Genomic DNA, 23,490 nt, shown 5'->3' with positions numbered 1-23,490 from the left:
AAAGAACCAGCTCTTAGTTTTGTTGATCTGTTCTGTTCTTTGGGTTTCTATTTCATTGATTTCTGCTCTAATCTTTATTATTTCTTTTCTCCTGCTGGGTTTAGGTTTTCTTTGCTGTTCTTTCTCCAGCTCCTTTAGGTGTAATGTTAGGTTGTGTATTTGAGACCTTTCTCGTTTCTTGAGAAAGGCTTGTATTGCTATATATTTCCCTCTTAGGACCACCCTTGCTGCATCCCAAAGATTTTGAACAGTTGTGTTTTCATTCTCATTTGTTTCCATGGATTTTTTAAAATTCTTCTTTAATTTCCTGGTTAACCCATTCATTCTTTAGTAGGAGCTCTTTAGCCTCCATGTATTTGAGTTCTTTCCTTTTTTTTTTTTTTATTTATTTATTTGAGAGAGACTGAGAGATAGAGAGCACGAGAGGGAAGAGGGTCAGAGGGAGAAGCAGACTCCCTGCTGAGCAGGGAGCCCGATGTGGGACTCGATCCCGGGACTCCAGGATCATGACCTGAGCCGAAGGCAGTCGCTTAATCAACTGAGCCACCCAGGCGCCCTTGAGTTCTTTCCTAATTTCCTCTTGTGTATGAGTTCCAGTTTCAAAGCATTGTGGTCCAAAAATATGCAGGGAATGATCGTAATCTTTTGGTACTGGTTGAGACCTGATTTGTGACCCAGGATGTGATCTATTCTAGAGAATGTTCCATGTGCACTTGAGAAGAATGTGTATTCTGTTGCTTTAGGATGGAATGTTCTGAATATATCTATAAAGTCCATCTGGTCCAGTGTGTCATTCAAAGCCCTTATTTCCTTGTTGATATTCTGCCTAGATGATCTGTCCATTGCAGTGAGGGGGGGAGTTAAAGTCCCCTACTATTACTGTATTATTATCATTGTGTTTAATTTTGTTATTAATTGGCTTATATAATTGGCTGCTCCTGTATTAGAGGCAAAAATATTTACAACCGTTAGATCTTCTTGTTGGATAGACCCTTTAATTATGATATAGTGTCCTTCCTCATCTCTTATTACAGTCTTTGGTTTAAAATCTAATTTGTCTGATATAAGGATTGCCACCCCAGCTTTCTTTTGATGTCCATTAGCATGATAAATGGTTTTCTACCCCTTCACTTTCAATCTGGAGGTGTCTCTGGGTCTAAAATGAATCTCTTGCCGACAGTATAGGGATGGGTCTTGCTTTTTTTTAATCCAATCTGATACCCCGTGTCTTCTGATTGGGGCATTTAGCCCATTTACATTCAGAGTAACTACTGAAAGACATGAATTTAGTGCCGTTGTATTACCTGTAAAGTCACTGTTTCTGTATATTGTCTCTGTTCCTTTCTGGTCTATGTTACTTTCGGGCTTTCTCGTCACTTAAAGAATCCCTTTTAATATTTCTTGCAGGGCTGGTTTAGTGATCCCAAATTCTTTTAGTTTCTGTTTGTCCTAGAAGCTTTTTATCTCTACTTCTATTCTGAAGGAGAGCCTAGCTTAAACTTTTCATTTTTAATCAAAAAGACTCACAGCAGTAATACTTCCCATACACTTAACTTTTAGTCACATCATTTTCAACAGCTTAAAACAGGATCTTATAAGATTCTGTATGTAAAACTCGTGGTAACCATAGAAGACAAATCTGATAGATTATGAAAAAGGAATTAAAGCATACCAATATAAAAAGTCATCAATTGATGGGAAGAAAGAAACAATCTACAAATCAGTCAAAAGAACAATTATCAAAATGGCAATAATACGTCCTTACCTATCAGTAATTACTTCAAATGAAGTGGATTACATTCTCTAATCAAAAGACAATGGAGAATAGATTAAAAAAAAAAAACAAGATCAACAATATGTTGCCCATTGAGAGATTTACTTTAGCTTTAAGGACATGCACAGGCTGAGGTTGAAGAGACGGCAAAAGATATTTCAAGTAAATGGTAACCAAAACAGAGCAGGGTAGCAATACTTACATTGGACAAAATAGACTTTAAACTAAAAATGGTCTAAACAGACAAAGAGGTTCATTACATTAATATAAATAGGTCAATCCAATAAGAAGTTATATAATTACTGTAAATATTGATGCATCCAACATCCAAGCACTTAAATATATAATGTAAATACAAACAGAACTAAAAGGAGAAATAAAAAGCAATACAATAGTTGGGGACTGTAACATCCCACTTTCAACAATGGGTAGATCATCCAGACAGAAAATCAGTAAGGAACCAGTAGACTTGAACAACACTATAAAGCAAATGGACCTAACAAACATTCCATCCAAGAGAGGCAGAACACATATTCTTCTCAAAGCGCACACAGAAAACTTTTTTTTTAAAGATTTTATTTATTTTTTAGAGAGAGAGAGAGAGAGAGAGAGAGAGAGAGAAAGCACAAGCAGTGGGAGTGGCAGGCAGAGGGAGAAGCAGGTTCCTTGCTGAACAAGGAGCCCGATGTGGGACTTGATCCCAGGACCCTGGGATCATGACCTGAGCCAAAGGCAGACGCTTAACCAACTGAGCCACCCAGGCATCCCCACAGAAAACTTTCTATGACAGATCATATGTTAGACAATGAAATGAAATACACCTCAACAAATTCAAGATAGCAATTATATCAAGTATCTTTTCTGATCACAATGGTGAAACTAGAAATCAGTAATAGAAAGATGGAAAATTCACAAGTACATGGAAATTAAACAACACACTCCTGAACAACCAATGGATCAAAGAGTAAATCAAAAGAGAAATAAAAAAATACCTTAATACAAATGAAAAGGGAAATCCAACATCTCAAAAGTTATAGAATGCCGCAAAAGCAGTTTTTTTAAAAAAAGATTTTTTTTAAAGATTTTATTTATTTATTTGAGAGAGAGAATGAAATAGAGAGAGAGAGAGAGCATGAGACGGGGGAGGGTCTGAGGGAGAAGCAGACTCCCTGCTGAGCAGGGAGCCCGATGCGGGACTTGATCCCGGGACTCCAGGATCATGACCCGAGCCGAAGGCAGTTGCTTAACCAACTGAGCCACCCAGGCGCCCCTAAAAAAAAGATTTTATTTATTTATTTGTCAGAGAGACAGAGAGAGAGAGGGCGTGAGCACAAGCAGGGGGAGTGGCAGGCAGAGGGAGAAGCAGGCTCCTCGCTGAGCAAGGAGCCCAATGCAGGACTCGACCCCAGGACCCTGGGATCTTGACCTGAGCCAAAGGCAGATACTTAACCAATTGAGCCACCCAGGCATCCCAGCAAAAGCAGTTTTAAGAGGAAAGTTTATAGTCATAAGCACAGACATATATCAAGAAAATATATCAAACAACATAACTTTATACTTCAAGGAAGTAGAAAAAGAACAAAGTAAGGCCAAAGTTAGAAAAAAGAAGGAAATAATAAAGATTAGAGCAGAAATAAATGGAATACAGATTAAGAAAACAATAGAAAAGATCAACAAAACTAAGAGTTGATTCTTTGGAAAGGTAAAATTGACAAACCCTTAAGTAGACTAAGGAAAAAAAGAGGAACCCAAATAAATAAAATTGTAATGAAAGAGCAGCTATTTCAACTGATACTACAGAAATACAAAGGATCATAAAAGGCTACTATGAACAATTATATACCAACAAATTGGACAAGCTAGAAGAAATGGATAAATTCCTAGAAACATATAACCTACCAAAACTAAATCTGAAGAGACTTATAATAAGTAAGGAGACTGCATCAAGTTAAATCCTAATAAAGAAAAGCTTAGGACCAGATGGTTTCACTAGTGAATTCTACCAAACATTTAAAGAAAAATTAACATGAATTCTTCTCAAACTCTTACAAAAAATTGAAGAGCAGGGAAAACTTCCAAACTCGTTTTACAAGGCCAGCAATTCTCTGATAGTGAAGTCACATTAAGGACACTAGAAGAAAACTATAGGCCATTAACTCTGATGAATATAGATGTAAACATTCTCAACAATTACTAACACAATGAATTCAACAGCATATTAAAAAAATCATACACCATGATCAAGTGGGAGTAATCCCTGTGATGCAAGGACAATTCAACATAGACAAATCAATCAATGTGATATATCACATTAATAGAATGAAAGAAATCGTATGATCACAAGAAATGCAGAAAAAGCGTTTGACAAAATTCAATTTCCATTCATGGTAAATCTCAACAAATTTGGTGTAGAAGGAACATATCTCAACATAATAAAGACCATCTATGACAAACCCACATGTAACATACTCAATGGTGAATGGTTGAAAGCCTTTCCTCTAAAATCAGGAACAAAATAAAGATGCCCATTCTTACCACTCCTATTCAACATAGTACTGGAAGTTCTAGCCAAAGCAATCAGGCAATAAAACCATTTTACCTTTTACCTTTGCATAGCAAAGGAGACCATCATCAAAATGAAAAGGCACCCTTCAGAATGGGAGAAAGTTTTGCAAACCATTATCTGCTAAGGCAGGATGGGAGAAAGTTTTGCAAACCATTATCTGCTAAGGAGTTAATATCCAAAATATATAAGAAATTCATACATCTTAATAGCAAAAAATCCAAGTGATTTGATAAAAAATTGGACAAAGACCTGAATATACATTTTTCCAAAGATATTCAAATGGCCAACAGGTACATGAAAAGATGCCCAACACCACTAATAAAAACCAAAACCAAAACAGCATAACACCTCAAACCTGTTAGAATGGCTATTATCAAAAAGAACAGAGATAACAAGTGCTGGCAAGGATGATGAGAAAAGGGAACTCATATTGATGGGAATGTAAATTGGTGCAGTCACTATGGAGGTTCCTCAAAAATTTAAAAATAGAACTACCATATGATCCAGCAATTCCACTTCTGTGTATTTATCAGAAGGAAATAAAATCACTATGTTGAAAAGATAACTGAGCCCTCATGTTCACTGCAGCATTATTTATAATAGCCAAGACATGGAAATAAATTTGTGTCCATCAACAGATATATGGATAAAGAAAATGTAACAGTTGACCCTTGAACAACACATTGGGTATGAACTGTATGGGTTCACTTAGATGCAAATTTTTTTTGATACAAATACTATAAATGTATTTTCTTAACACTTTCTTTTCTCTAGCTTACTTTAAGAATAAAGTATATAATACATACAACATAATTAATCAACTTTTTATGTTATTGGTAAGGCTTCTGGTCAAGAGTAGGCAATCGGTAATTAAGTTTGGGGGGAGTCAAAATTATACGTGGATTTGCGACTGCACAGTGCTCAGCACCACTAACCTCCATGTTACTCAAAGGTCAACTGTGTGTGTGTGTGTGTGTGTGTGTGTGTGTGTGTGTGTAAAATGGAATATTATTTACCATAAAAAAGGGAAGGAAATCCTGCCATATGTGACAATTTGGATAAAACTTTAGGGCATTATGCTAAGTGAAATAAGTCAGATAGAGAAAGACAAAAACTGTATATTACCTATTTGAGAAATAAAAAGAACACCAATCTTAGAAACAGAGAGCAGACTGGTGCTTGCCAGGGTAAAAGCAGGGAGGGGAAATGAGTAAAGACAGTCAAAGGATACAAACCTCCAGTTATAAGCTGATTAAGTTCTGGGATGTAATGTATAGCATGGTGACTACAGTTAACTAAGTTGAAAGTTGCTAAGAGAGTAAATCTTAGAAGTTCTTACCAAAAAAACAGTAATAATTTAAAAAACTACAACTATGTGAGATAATGGATGTTAACTAAGCTTACTGTGGTAATCATTTTATATATATACATATATCAAATCATTATGCTGTACATCTTAAACTTTCACAATGTCATATATCAACTGTATCTCAATAAAACTAAAACATTTTTCTTAAAATAAATAAGTGTTTTACTATTATTTCTCCCCCTTTTCCCCCCACCAAAAAAGACTTGGGTTTGGAATGGAGGCCTTCCTATTCTTATTCCAATGTTTCTTCTACTCCAAACTGTTCCTTTAATTCACGGCTCATAAAATATTTAAGCATAATTAGTAGTTTGTTTTAAAATAACATTGCTCTACACTATTTATGTGTGAACATATATATTGATAGCTCTTGGTAAAATCCTGGTATTGAATGATTTAAAATATATCAGTACCAGGCAAGTTACTGATTATATAGCTACACTTACTATATTTAAGGAGTTGGTAAAAAAGGGCTATGATGCAAATAGTCTAACATTTTTGTGTAACACATCTGAAATTATAAAGTAAGTCAATACAAGGTATGAGCCAATATTTTAGAATCTATGTGTTTATAAAGTGAGACACTATACAGTTGATAGAAATCTAAGTTGATAATTTTTAGAAAAATTAGCACATTAGGAAAACCATTACACATCATTTTGTTAACTACAAGTATACTGTGTCATTGTGGTTAGATTGCTCCTAAAGTACTGAAGTGACAGAGCCCTAAGAATTTCTCATTCATGTCTATATCCTTGATTGTTATGGTGTAATGAGTTGATTCACTAGTTCACATTTTCAAGTGTAAACAGAAAAAGGGATATAGCACTATACCTCTTGGCAAAGGCTGAATTGGAAAAGGGGCTGGAGTACCTTAGCCAATAAAACAGAAAGGTAGTGGTTAAATGGTTAAAAACAGAAATGGTAAGTGGTTAGTAGGCTGATCACCATTAGCTTTTACCTAATCTTTCCTTTGTTCACTGAAATCTTTCTCACACTTAACAGAGGCACATATCATTCAGATTTCAACTGTAGAAAGCAGAGACAGGAGAAACAATTTATGAAAGGAAATCAATTTTTACAATTTTAGTTCCTAAGCTGAATATTGTTCTACACTATTTATTGTTGGTAAGCTGGAAGATAAAGGAAGCATGGGTTCCAGAGTCCTACATATAAGGGTTCAAACCTCAGTCCTCCCAATTGTCTTTTTGAGAAAACTAGCTTAACTTTCTAAGGCACAGTTTAGTTTTTTGTGAAATGGGATGAAGAGAAGATTAAATGAGAATGCAAAATGCTGCAATGGTAGGTACTTAATATTCATTCCCTTTGCACTTCACCTCCCACTAAAATTATCATTAAGACTGGGCTGCAAGGTTGGTTCAACATCTGCAAAGCAATCAATGTGATACAATACATTAATAAAAGAAAGAACAAGAACCATATGATCCTCTCAATAGATGCAGAAAAAGGATCTGACAAAGTACAACATCCTTTTTTTTTTTTTTTAAAGATTTTATTTATTTGAGAGAGAGAGAGAGAATGAGAGATAGCACGAGAGGGAAGAGGATCAGAGGGAGAAGCAGACTCCCTGCTGAGCAGGGAGCCCGATGTGGGACTCGATCCCAGGACTCCAGGATCATGACCTGAGCTGAAGGCAGTCGCTTAACCAACTGAGCCACCCAGGCGCCCAACATCCTTTCTTGATCAAAACTCTTCAGAGTATAGGGATAGAGGGTACATACCTCAATATCATAAAAGCCATCTATGAAAAACCTACAGCAAATATCATTCTCAATGGGGAAAAACTGAGAGCTTTCCCCCTAAGGTCAGGAACACGGCAGGGATGTCCGCTATTCAATATAGTATTAGAAGTCCTAGACACAGCAATCAGACAACAAAAAGAAATCAAAGACATATGAATCGGCAAAGAAGAATTCAAACTCTCACTCTTTGCAGATGATATGATACTTTATGTGGAAAACCCAAAAGACTCCACCCCAAAACTGCTAGAACTCATACAGGAATTCAGTAAAGTGGCAGGATATCAAATCAATGCACGGAAATCAGTGGCATTCCTATACACCAACAACAAGACAGAAGAAAGAGAAATTAAGGAGTCGATCGCATTTACAATTGCACCCAAAACCATAAGATACCTAGGAATAAATTTAACCAAAGAGGCAAAGAATCTGTACTCAGAAAACTGTAAAATACTCATGAAAGAAGTTGAGGAAGACACAAAGAAATGGGAAAACGTCCCATGCTCATGCATTGGAAGAACAAGTATTGTGAAGATGTCAATGCTACCTAGAGCAATCTGCACATTTAATGCAATCCCTATCAAAATACCATCCACTTTTTTCAAAGAAATGGAATAAATACTCCTAAAATTTGTATGGAACCAGAAAAGACCCCAAATAGCCAAAGGAATGTTGAAAAAGAAAAGCAAAGCTGGTGGCATCACAATTCTGGACTTCAAGCTCTATTACAAAGCTGTCATCATCAAGACAGTATGGTACTGGCACAAAAACAGACACATAGATCAATGGAACAGAATAGAGAGCCCAGAAATGGACCCTCAACTCTATGGTCCACTAATCTTCGACAAAGCAGGAAAGAATGTCCAATGGAAAAAAGACAGTCTCTTCAACAAATGGTGTTGGGAAAATTGGACAGCCATATGCAGAAGAATGAAACTGGTCCATTTCCTTACACCACACACAAAAATAGACTCAATATGGTTGAAAGACCTCAATGTGAGACAGTCCAACAAAATCCTAAAGGAGAACACAGGCAGCAACTTCTTCCTAGAAACATCACCAAAGGCAAGGGAAGCAAGGGCAAAAATAAACTATTGGGACTTCATCAAGATAAAAAGCTTTTGCACAGCAAAAGAAAGAGTCAACAAAACCGAAAGACAACAGACAGAATGGGAGAAGATATTTGCAAATGACATATCAGATAAAGGGCTAGTATCCAAAATCTATAAAGAACTTCTCAAACTCAACACCCAAAGAACAAATGATCCAATCAAGAATCGGCAGAAGACATGAACAGACATTTTTCCAAAGACATCCCAATGGCCAACAGACACATGAAAAAGTGCTCAACATCGCTCAGCATCAGGGAAATCCAAATCAAAACCTCAATGAGAAACCACCTCACACCAGTCAGAATGGCTAAAATTAACAAGTCAGGAAACAAAAGATGTTGGCAGGGATGTGGAGAAAGGGGAACCCTCCTACATGGTTGGTGGGAATGCAAGCTGGTGCAGCCACTCTGGAAAACAGTATGGAGGTTCCTCAAAAAGTTGAAAATAGAGCTACCCTACGACCCAGCAATTGCACTACTGGGTATTTACCCCAAAGATACAAATGTAGTGATCTGAAAGGGTGCGTGCACCCAGATGTTTATAGCAGCAATGTCCACAACAGCCAAACTATGGAAAGAGCCCACCCATGGACAGATGAATGGATAAAGAAGATGTGTACACACACACACACACACACACACACACACACACACACACACACACACAATGGAATATTATGCAGCCATCAAAAGGAAAGAAATCTTGCCATTTGCAACGATGTGAATGGTACTGGAGGGTATTATGCTAAGTGAAATAAGTCAATCAGAGAAACACATGTATCATATGATCTCACTGATATGAGGAATTTTTTTAAGGTTTTATTTATTTAATTGACAGAGACACAGCAAGAGAGGAAACACAAGCAGGGGGAGTGGGAGAGGGAGAAGCAGGCTTCCCGCTGAACAGGGAGCCCGATGCGGGGCTCAATCTCAGGACTCTGGGATCATGAACTGAGCCGAAGGCAGACGCTTAACGACTGAGCCACCCAGGCGCCCCATGATATGAGGAATTCTTAATCTCAGGAAACAAACTGAGGGTTGCTGGAGTGGTGGGGGGTGGGAGAGATGGGGAGACTGGGTGATAAGACATTGGGGAGGGCATGTGCTATGGTGAGCATTGTGAATTGTGTAAGACTGCTGAATCACAGACCTGTACCTCTGAAACAAATAATACATTATATGTTTAAAAAAAAAAAAAAGAAGATAGTAGGAAGGGAAAAATGAAGGGGGGAAAATTGGAGGGGGAGACGAACCATGAGAGACTGCGGACTCTGAGAAACAAACTGAGGGTTCTAGAAGGGAGGGGGGTAGGGAGATGGGTTAGCCTGGTGATGGGTATTAAAGAGGGCACGTTCTGCGTGGAGCACTTGGTGTTATACACAAACAATGAATCATGGAACACTACATCAAAAACTAATGATGTAATGTATGGTGATTAACAGAACATAATAAAAAATATATATATTAAAAAAAAAGACAGATTTACTGATGGTAGTTCGTACCATCAGACATTAAGATGAAGGTGAAATTATTTTTAAGATTTTATTTTTAAGTAATCTTTACACCGAGCACGGGGCTCAAACTCACAACCCTGAGATCAAGAGTCACATGTTCCACTGACTGAGCCAGCCAGGCACCCCAAAGATGAAATTATTTTTGTACGACTAAAGGATATGCAACAAAACAGGCTGTGTGACTTGTCATTTAAATGAGGTGGTAGTCTCTAAAGAAATAAAAAAATCAAAACAGAAATACTGAAGGAATAAGAATAAGAAGAACAAAGTATTAGAAATAAAATGTTGAATAATTAAATCAGATACAAATGTAATCAATCTATAAAAATTTTATACGGGCAAAAATTAAGTAATTGAGGGTAGTCTTCACAGTATGCAATGAGACAGGAAAAGAATATCACAAAACAAATTCCATAGAGGTAGTCCACAAATGGAAAAAAATAGCAAGAAATAATAACAGATGGTACTATACAACTAATCATTTAGCACAAAAAACAACAGCATACATGTTGTGAGTGTTCAAGTCTGTTTTCCTCTGTGACAGAGACTGAACCAAGACTGAGGCATAAAAAATTAATATAAAACCTAGAATGAAATGTGAGATGGTAAGGCAATCTGAGGACACAAACAATAATGCTAATCTACTATATATACTAACAAAGTGTTCAGCTTATAAGAATATACCCTTAAAACTGAATCTTGGCTTAAAAAGCTTATTGTCCTCTTCCAAATAGAGATACTGAGTTATTAGCCAACTGATTATCACGCCCTTATCACCATCCATCCCCTTCAGCCCATGAAACTGGAATTCATCAACTTTAACTGTACTCAGAGAATAGCAATCATAACATACTATCTTCAGAACGAAAACATTAGACATCTATCCAATTCTTTTATTTTATTTCTAAAGATTTTGTTTATTTGAGAGAGAGAGAGAGAGAGGGAGAGCACAGAGGGAGAGAGAAGCAGACCCCCACCCTACCAAGCAGAGAGCCCGATGTGGGGCTCCATCCCAGGACCCTGAGATCATGACCCAAGCTGAAGGCAGACACTCAACCAACTGAGCCACCCAGGCACCCACAATCCTTTTATTTAAAAAAAATGGGGAAACCAAGACCCAGAAACATTACAAATGAATTAAGAGAAGAATCTGACTTTAACTTTTAAAAACATAGAAGATTCAGTTCTATAACATGAAGTTCTTAACCCCCTTCATTTTTTTATAGTATTCGGATTTTCTGCTTCTTATCTACCAGTAAATCCAAAAGTTTTTTCTAAAGGGAACTGGGTAGCCCTCAGCCCATGCCTAAGTATTGGGTCTAATGGCAAAGTTGTGACTGCATTTCCTAAATGCGACTGATTAAACCAAGACTAGGTACCTGACCCCGCATAGGATGAATCCTGGCATGAAAGGATGAGCTAAATCAACTGAATTTCCTTTCTCATAAATAGGAATAGAAAGTACTAGGATCATTTACCACTTACCAGTTCGCAAGGAAGATGCTAAAATGTTATGATGTGATAGGCGGCGGGGGGGGGCATCATTAGATTGCACATGCAAGACAAAATTACAAAGGGGAGGAAATTCTAAGCAAGCAGAGAGGAGAATGGGTGGCACAGAGAGAAGCAGGGAACCACTGAGCAAGATTACATGGTCCACCAGACTGAGAATTAACAACTCCTGGGAGCTGCCTTGCTTGTGATGCCTTTCTACTTCCACAAATGACTTAAATATAAACCTCTCACTTTCTCTTAAAACAATTTGGATGCATTTTTCTTCCTTGGAACCCAAACAGCTTAATTATAATAGAAATATTGAGTAACTACTATATATATAATCACATGATTATATATGTTAAATGTTATAGTATAACAAGCTATTCCCAAATTCTATTTGCTTTAAGTGGAAGGAATTAAACTTTGTAGGGAGTTCTCTAGGAACTGTAAGGAGGCTGATGATTATTGTGGAAATCCATTTCCTTAGCTTGAACAACCAGAGTAAATTGGAGAGCTGACATGTAAGTCTCTGAGAGATATGGAATATAATGAATATACCCAAATGGGTGGAGAATAAACTGAGTAGGAAGACAGAGACAGCCAAGAATAAAACCAGCTGCCAATCCACGTGTACATCCTCTTTACAAACAGCAGAATTTCTTACTCGTTTACTTCTACCTTTCCCCTGCCTTTTCCAAATTATACTATTTTGGTTTTGAACACTGGCAATCACTGCCTCTGCTGCCATCAAGGGAAAAAATTCCTCATGATATTCGTTTTATGAATACTTTACACCTGTGAGAGATGTAGGATTAGTGGCAATTTACCCTCACTATGATGTTAGCTTTCAAGTAATACTGGTTTCCCAAGGCTAGGACAGTCCACATGTCAAAGAACCTCCAGTATCTCTTACATTTCCAGGAGGCACCACAATTTATAAATATGGTGGATAAACACAAGACTTATTTGAACAAATAAAAAAGGGAGCTCCTAGCATATCAGAGCAATACAAAGTTAGATGATGCAACAAGATATTAATATATTAATTATCTGGTAAACTATTTTAGAACCAATAGACAACACACGAAAGAAAATTCTCAAAATACAAGAGCAAACAAACCTGGGAAAATACTGAACCTTATTAGTAATCAATAAATGTAATAATGAAGTAGAATTTTTAGACTAATTAGCAAAGATAATTTTATAACAATAATACCCTATGCTGCTGAAGATATGATGAATCAACTCCAACAAATTGCTGAAGGTAGAATAAACTGATAGAACCCAACAGAAATCAACTCAGCAACCTGTAGCAAGAGCCATACGCATTTTTATACCCTTTGTCCTCATGATTACACTTCTTAGACTGTATCCTAAGAATCCTAAATAAAGGAAAAAAAAGTGTTATTCTCAAAGATTTTATCCTGGGATTATTTCTAATACAGCAATAAAAATATGGGTAAACATTCAACTGTTACTATGTTACTATGCAGTCATTGAAAAAGACCATTAATTTTGTAATGACATGGAAAATGCTTATGATTAGAAAGTGAAAAAAGTGATAAAAAGTTGTATGTAGAGAACAACTACAAATAAGTAAAACACGTATAAGATAAAGAGAATTGTTAAATGAAAAAGACTAGAAGGAAACAATGAAAAGCTAGCAGATTTAGTGTTAAGATTATGGGCATTTTTTGTTTTTAAAAAATTTTCAATACTGTGGTCATACTACTTTGAAAATGAAAATAAATAATAAAAATCTCCAAAAGTGTAACTGAAGTCATAAATAGGACAGGGCAAAAGACCTTAGAAAATATTCATAATAATGATAGAATCATCAAAAAGCTTAAATTACACCTTTTTTTACTTGTTAAAAAGTCAAGAAGGTGTGAAATATAGTTTGGAAAGTTTTATGCGAAAATGCTTAAAGGTTATGGCTCCTAAAGGGTTAAATTTTATAAAATTAGAAAATTGAAGTACTTGCAGAACTTTTCCCCAGATTATGCCATTAAAATGAGTAGATACAATGATATAAAAGAAGATAGTGGAAATAAAAAATCTTTATAACAATGGAAAAAAATTCAGTTTCTGTAAAGCAAAAGAATTATACCAAAGAAGTTGTTTTATAATCCCAAAGACCTAGTCTCAGAAAAAGAATGGAAGTTTAACTTTTACTTAGATAATGGAAATTACTATAGTTTCTACATTTCTGATTAGTTTTTTAGATTACAGTTTAAATATCTTATATGCATGGAAAAATTTTTAATGTAATGATAATGAATTAATATTAGGACTTATTTAAATGTTTAAATGAAATACTAAGTAAAGATATACAGAAAAGTAAGATTACTAAAAAATTTAAAAGAAGAATACCAACATTTTGTTTAATATAAAAAAATTTCAGGGCACCTAGGTGGCTTAGTTGGTAAAGCATGTGACACTTGATCTTGGGTTCTTGAGTTCAAGCCCCACACGGGGCTTGGAGATTACTTAAGAAAATTTTTTTCAAATCACCTCTCATCAAGTTCATAATTTTTCAAAATACTGTACATAATTCCAGAAGTACCATTTAAGAAAAAAATCAATAAATAGCTTGATTAAACCCTATGTGGAATGAGAAGAAATGAAAATCCCACGAAAATGTAAAAGCCAAAAGCAAATTAAAATAAATTTTAGCTTAGAAAAGAGGGTCTATAATTCTTCTTCAATGGTTCTTAAGACTTTTGTGGGAATAAATTCTAAAGATTCTCTCAGTAATCACAAGTATGAATATTACAAGCAAAATTTACTAATGTATGATAATAAGATTTCAATTGTAGAAATAAATAAGCACATACTACAAATAATGTGTCATGTAGCATATACTAAACTGATAAAGGTTAGAGTTCTGGTTCTTTTCATTTTACTATTCAATCATTTGTGTCATATACTATTTTACTCTTTAAGAAAATAATTCATAAATCATTTAAAATTAAAACTGTCAGAAAACAGTAAATAAAAACTGTTTAAAATTTAAAAATTGTTAGAATCATCAATGGATTCTTCTTAATATATTTTTCTGCCTAAGGAAGTTAATGTAATAACTAAGAAGGGATGGAAAACAAATACATGTTTACAAATCATCTTCACTTGAAACCAATGGTAAAGTTCTGTGTACCTATGTAGTCTATGAGATAGATATCATCCATGAGCATACACTTGTAATTTGTAGACAAAGGAGTCTAATGAAATGCTTCAAAAGCACACATTATTTCCATTATACTAAACTGATTCTTAGGAAAAAAAATTGATTCATTTATTATTAAAAAAACCACTTTTCCTACATGATTTCCTTGGAATAGGGTTGGGTGCAAAGAAAGTAAATCTTTAAATCACATGAAATATTTCCATTAAAAAAAATTTCATAGGGGCGCCTGGGTGGCTCAGTCGTTGAGTGTCTGGTTGAGCGTCTGCCTTCTGCTCAGGTCATGATCCCAGGATCCTGGGATGGAGCCTGAGTCAGGCTCCCCGCTTAGCGGGAGGCCTGCTTCTCCCTCTCCCACTCCCCCTGCTTGTGTTCCCTCTCTCGCTGTGTTTCTCTCTGTCAGATAAATAAATAAAATCTTTAAAAAAATAAATAAAATTTCATATAGCAACGAATCCACATTTACAGTTCATAAAATACATAATCTCCAGTCAACTCTTCATTATGCTTTCTTACAGTACTATGCATATTCTAGAAGGAAGGAACTGCAGAAATTAAATCAATAAGCAAACATTCATTAAGCACTGATATATGCAGGATTTTATAGCTGGAAACTACAAACACAAATTCCTAAGATTTCTTTATGTTATTAAGTTCAACAATTCAATGTGTTGTAAGGTATTTGAGGAACCTGATTCAAAACATTTGAGATGTCCAGGAGTTTGTATTTCCAAGATTCAGAAAATGATAATTTTACCTGAAATCACAATTTTGTCCTGACTGCTGAGCAACTGAAACTCTACTAGAATCTCATGGAAGTATGAATGTATCAATTGTTTTACAAATAAAAATTGCCTGCTGTGTACCTGATCAGCAAGTACCAACAACAAAACAAAAGCCTCTAGCCCTCTAGGAAATAAGGGGAAAGTAAAGCTGGGATTTTTATTAGAGCCTTTTCCTTTTCATGCTTCAACCTTTTATTTCTCTACTGGCTTTTAAAATTCCCCATCAAATCCCTACATTAAATCTTAAACTACTATACGACACTCATGAATCTGAGCTTACTATTTGCACTAAAACAAGACTCCGAGAAAACCTCCTACCTTTACAGTTTTTCCAGTGTTTCATCCTTGACTTACAGAAGGATAAAGTGTGAGGGCAGAAGGATGGGCGACACAGACCTTTGAATCACAGCCACAGCCTTTCTGGAGCTAACAAACCCAGTGTAACTCATGGAGCTTTAGGACCAACTGCTTTCGGATCACGGGTCTTTAAGCCTTCTGTGCCATCCACAGCCAAAATAACATCAGGAAAAAAGGCGTATCAGAGATCTGGGGTGATTGTCTCAGTTCTTCTCTACAGGAAGAAGAGCTGGCTGGCAACCCTGCACAAATCACTTACACGCATTTGGTTCATTTCCCCAGCTATAAAGCAACTAAAGACCATGGTCCTCCCAGCTTTCTCTAGAAGTGAAACATTTTGTTGATTATAAACAGTCTGGTCATATTCCACACATAAAAGCCAGACTTTCTTCTTTATACTTGCTACTCAAATTCTCCAAGCCTTCAGCGAAACTTGTGTTCAACTCAACCATTCAAACGTAGTTAATGGGACTACTAAGTTATATGGCATTTGATTCTTTCTGCAAATACTTGGGCTCTTGTATCAGTCTTAGGTCACTTCTTACAGAAGTCACATTCAATAGCATGAACAATCTTTAGTTGAAAATGTCCAAAAATGTTTTATCATAACTTGGGTTTCTATCCAACAGAAGTCTTTACCCATTATCCCTTTAAAACTGTAACAGAGACTCTGTAAAGCATTACTTAATCAACTAAAAGTCCAATGCCTGGGTGGCTCAGTCAGTTGGGCTTCAGACTCTTGGTTTCAGCTCAGGATGTGATTCAGGGTCATGAGATAGAGCCCTGCAACGGTTGGGTTGGGCTCTGCACTCAGCGTGGAATCTGCTTGAGCATCTTTCCCCCTCCTTCTCCCTCCTCCTCTGCTCCACCCCCCTGCTCATGCATGCGCTCTCTCTCTCAAATAAATAAATAAATAAATAAATAAATAAATAAATAAATAAATAAAATCTTAAAAAAAAATCTAATGGAGCATTCTAATTCTTGTTCTGGAGCACCTGTGGTTTCAATGATCCACTGTTTAATGCTCTTTTCCTAAACTAAGTCTCATAATATTTTCTAATAAAGGTTTGATAAGCAGCATTTTTATGAGCTTAAACAAACTCTTTGAAACACAGATCAGGGCTCTTTAGATCACGCCCATATACTGCCAACTGAACTCTATCACAAAAGAATTAACCAAGTATTTTATTTTGCCTTTCTAAACAATCAGCACCAATAACCCTGAAAACATATAATGTATGCCAAACTCTGGTAAGTTTTACATACAAAGTTTAAATATCTTTACTTTCCTTGCTTTTCTTTTTGTCCTAAAGCTCATCAGGGTGACATATTAAACTCTGATCTACCACTACGAAGAGTTATAATCCAGATCTAGAAAGTTAAAATCATCCTCTCGATATAAGGATCATTGCCTCTGATCTATATGTTTGACTTACCTGTCCATTTCAAACAGGGAATTTCAGATTTTTCCATGCATTACTTGAGAGGCACTGTAGTACAGAGCTTAAGAATGCAAACCCTAGGGACGCCTGGGTGGCTCAGTCAGTTAAGCTCCTGCCCTCAGCTCAGGTGGTGTTCCTGGGGTCCTGGGATCGAGTCCCACATCGTGCTCCTTGCTAAGTAGGGGACCTGCTTCTCCCTCTGCCTGCCGCTCCCCCTGCTTGTGCATTCTCTGACAAATAAATAAAATCTTTTAAAAAAAAGTGAAATCCTGGAGTTTCTCTGCCTGATTTTGAGTTCCTGTCCTGCCACTTATTAGTCAGAGAAAGAATAATTAACCATGGGGTCATTATGAGGATAAAACAGCCAAGTTTCATACACCTAAAAACCTCTATGTAGAAAAGACAGAGTTGTCTTTTCCTAATGGTTTATAGTGCTTGGAAAGAAACTATTTTTCTATTTTATTCCACTCTTAACGCAAATCAATGTTGTAAGTTTCTTGTTTCAAATCTTCCAATGGCTCATGCTAGGCCCAGTAGGTTATCTCTTCATCAAATCCCTCTACTATAAACTATAGAGATAATTAAGACCCACCAGTCAAATTGGTCAAACCCTTCAGTTTCCATACCGTCCCTGTTTTTGTACCACATTTGAGATGGTATGACTCACAAAGCAGAAAATATTTAGTATTTAGTCCTCTACATAAAAAGTTTGTGGACTCCTGCTCTGTACCGTTTAGGGCCCCTGAACTACTGGGAGATTCAAGAACACAGTAGGTCCTTATCTTTGCTGACATACTCTCTGAAGTGCTACTCCTATTCCCCTGAAATGCCAGAGCCATTTCTCCCACTCTCTGCTTGGAAGCCACTACTAACCTCGCTGGATGCCTCCACAGATTTATATCAAAAAGCTGTAACTACACTTTGTTGTACCTTTTTCATTTACTTCTCTCTCCTCAGTAGTATGTAAATCTCTTAATGAAAAGGGACAATCCCAGCACTAATAAATGTTTAGCAAATGAATAAATGGCACACAAAATAAATCCATCAAAATTTGCCATAATTTTCCTGCTTTCCTATGCTATTTTTATTTTTACTTCATTATTTTTCAAAAACATTATTTTTAATAGCAGCATATTATTAATTTTATGACTATTTCTTTATAGTTTTGGTGGATACCACCTACCTATTTCTAATCATTCATTTGCATCTATTTAGAATAGTCACAATTTCATAAAGTATTTCTCTGCTTTGATTCCTTCCTTAGTAAAGGCAAAAGCAATGAAATCTTAGTCTTTCTGAGATGACCCTTTTTATCTATGGCAGCCACTTCTACACCTGAGGATTAAGGGGCTCTGTCGAATATTATTTTACTAATGGCTTCAGAGTGCTTCAAAGTCAACTGTAAAATCCAATTAAATTTTTTTTCCTTTAGTTTTCAGTATATAATTAATTTCTAACAGCTTGTGGGTAGTCTTCTTCTCCTTAACTGGAATATCTGATTTTTTTTTTTATTATTTCTCTATTAAGACCTTAGTTAACTTTAGCAGGGGTTTTACTAAATGTATTTTTCAATTTGGTTACTTAATAGGCCATTGTCACTTCTTATATAGACACCCCAAATTTGATAGATTTGTTTTTTTTCTACCCTATTTGTGTTGAGGTCGTTACTAAGAGTGTTTCACCACAAATCATTTTAGAAACGAGCTTTATATATTCATTACCAATTACATCTCACTCAGGTAAGGATATTTTTTCCTTTTGTAAAATATATGCAGATACTTAAGTCCTGTCTGGTTTAACTTTGTAATTTACCAATTCATCACTTCCGGGTCAAGTTTTACTATCTTCATAATGTGGTCCATGATCTACAATTAGTAGCTCCACTATACTAAATTATAAGATTCATTATAAGGTTCTGTATTCATTCGATGTATACGTATTCATTCGATGTATAGGTATTCATTATAAGATTCCTAATATGTATATTACATGAAATTTTACAAATAAAGGACATAAGCTTTGCTATCAGGCAGATCTAGATTCAGATTCACCTTGAACACTCTTATGAGTCCATGGACAAAGTACTTGCCTATCTATAGGTAACTCCCATGCATAATACAGGGCTAAGGAGCAAAATGAATGTAAAAGTAACAATGTATGATAAATGCCTACAAATAATGCCTTGTATATTACATGGAAAAAATGTTAATTCACTCCCTCTTCTTTTCCATCTCAAGCAATAATAAGGGCAATAAATGCTGTGCTCCTCAATTTATTTTAAGCCCATTATTAAATTCCCTTAATTAAAAGCAATATGGGAATATGGACCATGAGCTTTTGATGTTCATATACTCCAACCCAATATTTTCACTTTGGAGAATCTATCTTAATGAAATAATCTAAAACACAGAAGTTTTTTCATGTACAAAGGATGCTCAGTGTAGTGTTTCTTAGAACTGCAAAAAAAAAAAAAAAAAAAATCAGAAACTTGCTAGCTGTCCGAAAGGAAAATGTTTAATTATGAGAAAGCCACATTATGTGGTCATTTTAAAAGATGCTGACAAAATAATAGCTTATTTTGAGAAACAGCTTATGATGCTAAGTGAAAAAAGCAGAATGCAAAGTTATTCATATAGTAAAGTCTCAACTATGTAAAAATCAAATAAACTGAGAAAAAATACTGGAAGGAAATATATCAGTGGGTTTACAGTAGTTATCTCATTGTTTAGATACTAGTGATTATAATTTTATGAGTTGTTTTCTAAAATATTAATGATCATGATGATGATAATAGCAGTTATTATTTATGGAGTGTTCACTACATCAGGCCCAGTTCTCCCATCCAAGTACTAACCAGGCCTGACCCTGCTTAGCTAACGAGATCAAACGAGATCAGGCACATTCAGGGCCGTATGGCCGTAGACACATCAGCCCCAGTTCTAAGAGCATACTTTATTAACTCATACTTTATTAACTCATTTAATCCTCACAGAATTATGAGATGAGAAAATCTGAGGCACAGTGAGATTAGGTAATTTGCCCAAATTCACACATAATTTCAGAAGGTACCACAATTTGAAGTCTGGCCCTAGAGCTTCTGTTCCTAACTGCAACATTCGAAGATTTGCTTTGCTTTTAAATTTTAACCATTAAAAAGGTTCTCCTCAAATCTTGTGGTCTTTCAGTTACCAGCTTTCTTTTAGCTTTAGGCTTTCCTTCAGTTCTGAAATCAAATAATTGCTCTGCCATTAGGTGCCATTTTGGAATAAGACATAGCCACCATTCCTCTATGGGTTCTATACACTCCAGAAAATTCCAAGACAAATCTGCATCCCTATTTCCTGTCCCATTATCTCATTTAACCACTAAGACTCATTTAACCATTCTTAGTTATTACACCTATTTTCAGTACTTCAAAGAATTCTAGTAAGGAGGTCCAGAGGTAACCAGACATGGCTTCTAGGAACTCTCTCCTACACTAACACCCATCCATAAAACTACAAATCTAGTTACCACCCTTACAGACATCCATCTTCCATCATAAAGTTCATCTGCCCTGTGACCCAGGAGACACTCCTCACCTCCCAACTCTCACTGGATTATCTACCCTGACCCTGGTTGAATGGGACCAACTAAGAAAGAGTCCCAACATTTGGGGAATTTTTTGTCCCTGATCCCGATTTTTGAAGATGGCATTATTCTCTATTGTTTCTGAAAACAATCATCAGTTAATCAATCATTTTGGTTCTTTCAGCTTTCTCACTTTTGCTGGTAAACCAAATTGGTTTTTTGGAACAAGACCTTTTTGGCACCAATATATATATTCAAGTATCAACCCCAGAAAGAAATATTCACAACTTATACCCTGGGCAATAAAAACAACTCCCACTTAATTGCTGTGCTCCTCTCTGCAGTTTACACTTGATAAATCCATTTCATGACATATGTCACCTGTTTTGCCTTCCTTTATTAACCAAATTTCTTTTTTAAAAACAGTATTTGCAGAATCCAACATGGATAAAAGCAAGCAATTCTTCTAAAGATAGTACATTTACATTTCAATGCAGTTCATTTACAGTATTCAGAAAACCTGAGTTCATGTGATGGCTTTAACATTATATAAAAAAGAAAAACTAGTCATAAAAACAATGAATACAATATCAAGTGTTGATAATGGAAGTATTTACAACCAGAATCATATATATTTTTACCAAAATCTTATCCTGCTCAGAGTATGTAATGGTAATAAGCCTGATTACTTTAAAAGATTTTTATAGATATTTCAGCAGGAGGAATTATTAATTCCCTGAGTACCTAGGAAAAAAATGTAACTACATCAAGGCTGATCAAGGTGGGGGCCCCTTTTAGGAAAAAGAAAATGGAGCACCAATAGTTCATTAGGTTCACATTAAATTAGGTGAAGTAAAAACCGGATTGCTAAACTGTTACTCATTTATGACTACATATGCGGGGGAGTAAAAAAGAAATCTGCACCTTCAAACTAATATTCCCCTTTTGCGGCTACAAGTTTTCAACTTGGTGGAACCATTCTCTAAGAATGGTGTGCAGAGCAGGGTAAAAGTAGAAAACAAAACTGTTTCCTCCAAAAAACGGAATGCTCCCCTGCTTCATTAAGTATAACTTCTTTGCCATTCTAATATGAAAGCTCTGATGTAACAGGGAAACTTAAAATCCAAAAGGAACTTTTGTTATCCTAAAAAGGAGTGGGTCACGATAGCCATTTTACAACCTCACATTTCCAAATAGCTATTAGACGACACAACTTTTTTTTTTTTAAAAAAAAACATCTTTTCTTTAGGCTGAAAAATAAAGTACTATTTATAAACTCATCGTTGAAGTCATCACTGTTTCAAGGCAGGATTGTTATTAAGCTCCTTAGTACAACTGTCAAAATCAATTTGTAGACAGCCGCCAAGTTTAAATTTCTACATCTGTTGATGAACCAAACTGATTAGTGATTGTTAAGATAACGGACTTAAATTGTAAGCAATCCTTGCAACATCCAGTTGGTTTTTACAGTCAGTAGACAAATAGGTGATCATTTTTAAAAAGGAAGAAAGCCGTTTCTTTTTAACTGTGGTAGCCGGTCTGCTCCTCAGCAGCTGTTCCCTGTTGCGTGTTCGCATGGGAGTACAAAAGCGTGGAAGTGCAAAAACCAAACCCACGCAAAGCTCGTACAAACATTAAAATTATGTAAATATGTCGTGAGGCCAAGAGGCCCCCAAGGGACAAGAACAGCCCAGAGAAAGCGATCAGCCAGCTGAGTGTGGAGGCGAAGGTGTGCGGGCCCCGGGCACCCCAGGGCCGAGAGGGCCGGGCGGGGGGACAAAGACGGGCCATCCGGGGCAGCGCCCCGCAGTGTCCCAAAGCGCCCAGAACCGGCCGGAAGCAGCCGTCCTGGGGCAGCGATCGCGACACGAGGACCCTCAAACGCCGCGTGTAACAAAAAGCTCCCCGGCGAGAAGGCTCTCCCCTTCGCGCCGTCCCCACCGGGCCCTAGGCCCTGACCTCCGACATCTGAGGAGCGCTGCCCGACCCCTGCCCGTGTCCCGCAGGACGCCCCGGCCGGCAGCTGTTGGGCTTAGAACCGCGCCGCCGCCGCCGCCGCCGCCGGGCTCCAAACGGCCGGGAGGGCGGCCGGTCCGGCGCCTCTCCCCGCGGCCCGTCAGGCAGCTTCGGAACAGCTGGCCTCCGCTCCCGCCCTCCAGGCTGGGGCCGCGCACCCTCACGCCACCTACCCGGTCCCACACCATCCCAGAGGTCTCTGGCGCTCGGGCCCTCAGCCGTAGCGGCGCTGCCTCCCGTCCGGGGCCTGAAATGGCTGCGGAACAAAGAGAATCTGGGCTCCGGCGAGCGCGGGTCCGATTGGCCGGGGGGCGGGGCCCGCCTCGGGAACGTTCGGCGGCGGTCGCCTAGGCAACGGCGGCGCGGCTGGGAAAACCCGGGCCCCGGCCTGCCAGGCCTTCGGACCTGTGCCCGGCGGCGTGCGGCAGCGGTTGTTCAAGCTGCGCTGCAGCCCGCTGCTCTGCGCCGTGAGGCCTCGACCAAAATGGCCCTGCGTGTGTGCATGCTTGGGGGTTGTCCAGGGCCTCCTAGCAGGACCACCCTACACC

At 37.2% G+C, this 23,490-nt stretch overlaps 1 protein-coding gene across 2 annotated transcripts in view; it reads right to left on the bottom strand.

Moving 5' to 3' along the window:
- The window catches only part of TNPO1 (transportin 1), an 81,120-nt gene extending 57,873 nt beyond the window's left edge, over positions 1-23,247 (bottom strand). Inside the window, exon 1 of one of the 2 annotated variants that reach the window (XR_003522039.1) lies at positions 23,116-23,247. Coding sequence is in view for 1 of the 2 variants with exons in the window: in XM_027605342.2 (XP_027461143.1) it covers positions 23,116-23,130 (15 nt within the window). In the remaining variant the exon portion in view is untranslated. The remainder of the gene's footprint in view (positions 1-23,115) is intronic. The other variant, XM_027605342.2, reaches the window with a different exon arrangement.
- Positions 23,248-23,490: the final 243 nt, after the last annotated feature.

This window comes from Zalophus californianus, chromosome 5 (genome assembly GCF_009762305.2).
Source record: "Zalophus californianus isolate mZalCal1 chromosome 5, mZalCal1.pri.v2, whole genome shotgun sequence".
Lineage (NCBI taxonomy): Eukaryota > Metazoa > Chordata > Mammalia > Carnivora > Otariidae > Zalophus > Zalophus californianus.
Note: the sequence above shows the minus strand (reverse complement) of the source record. Positions and strands in the feature narration are given on the sequence as shown.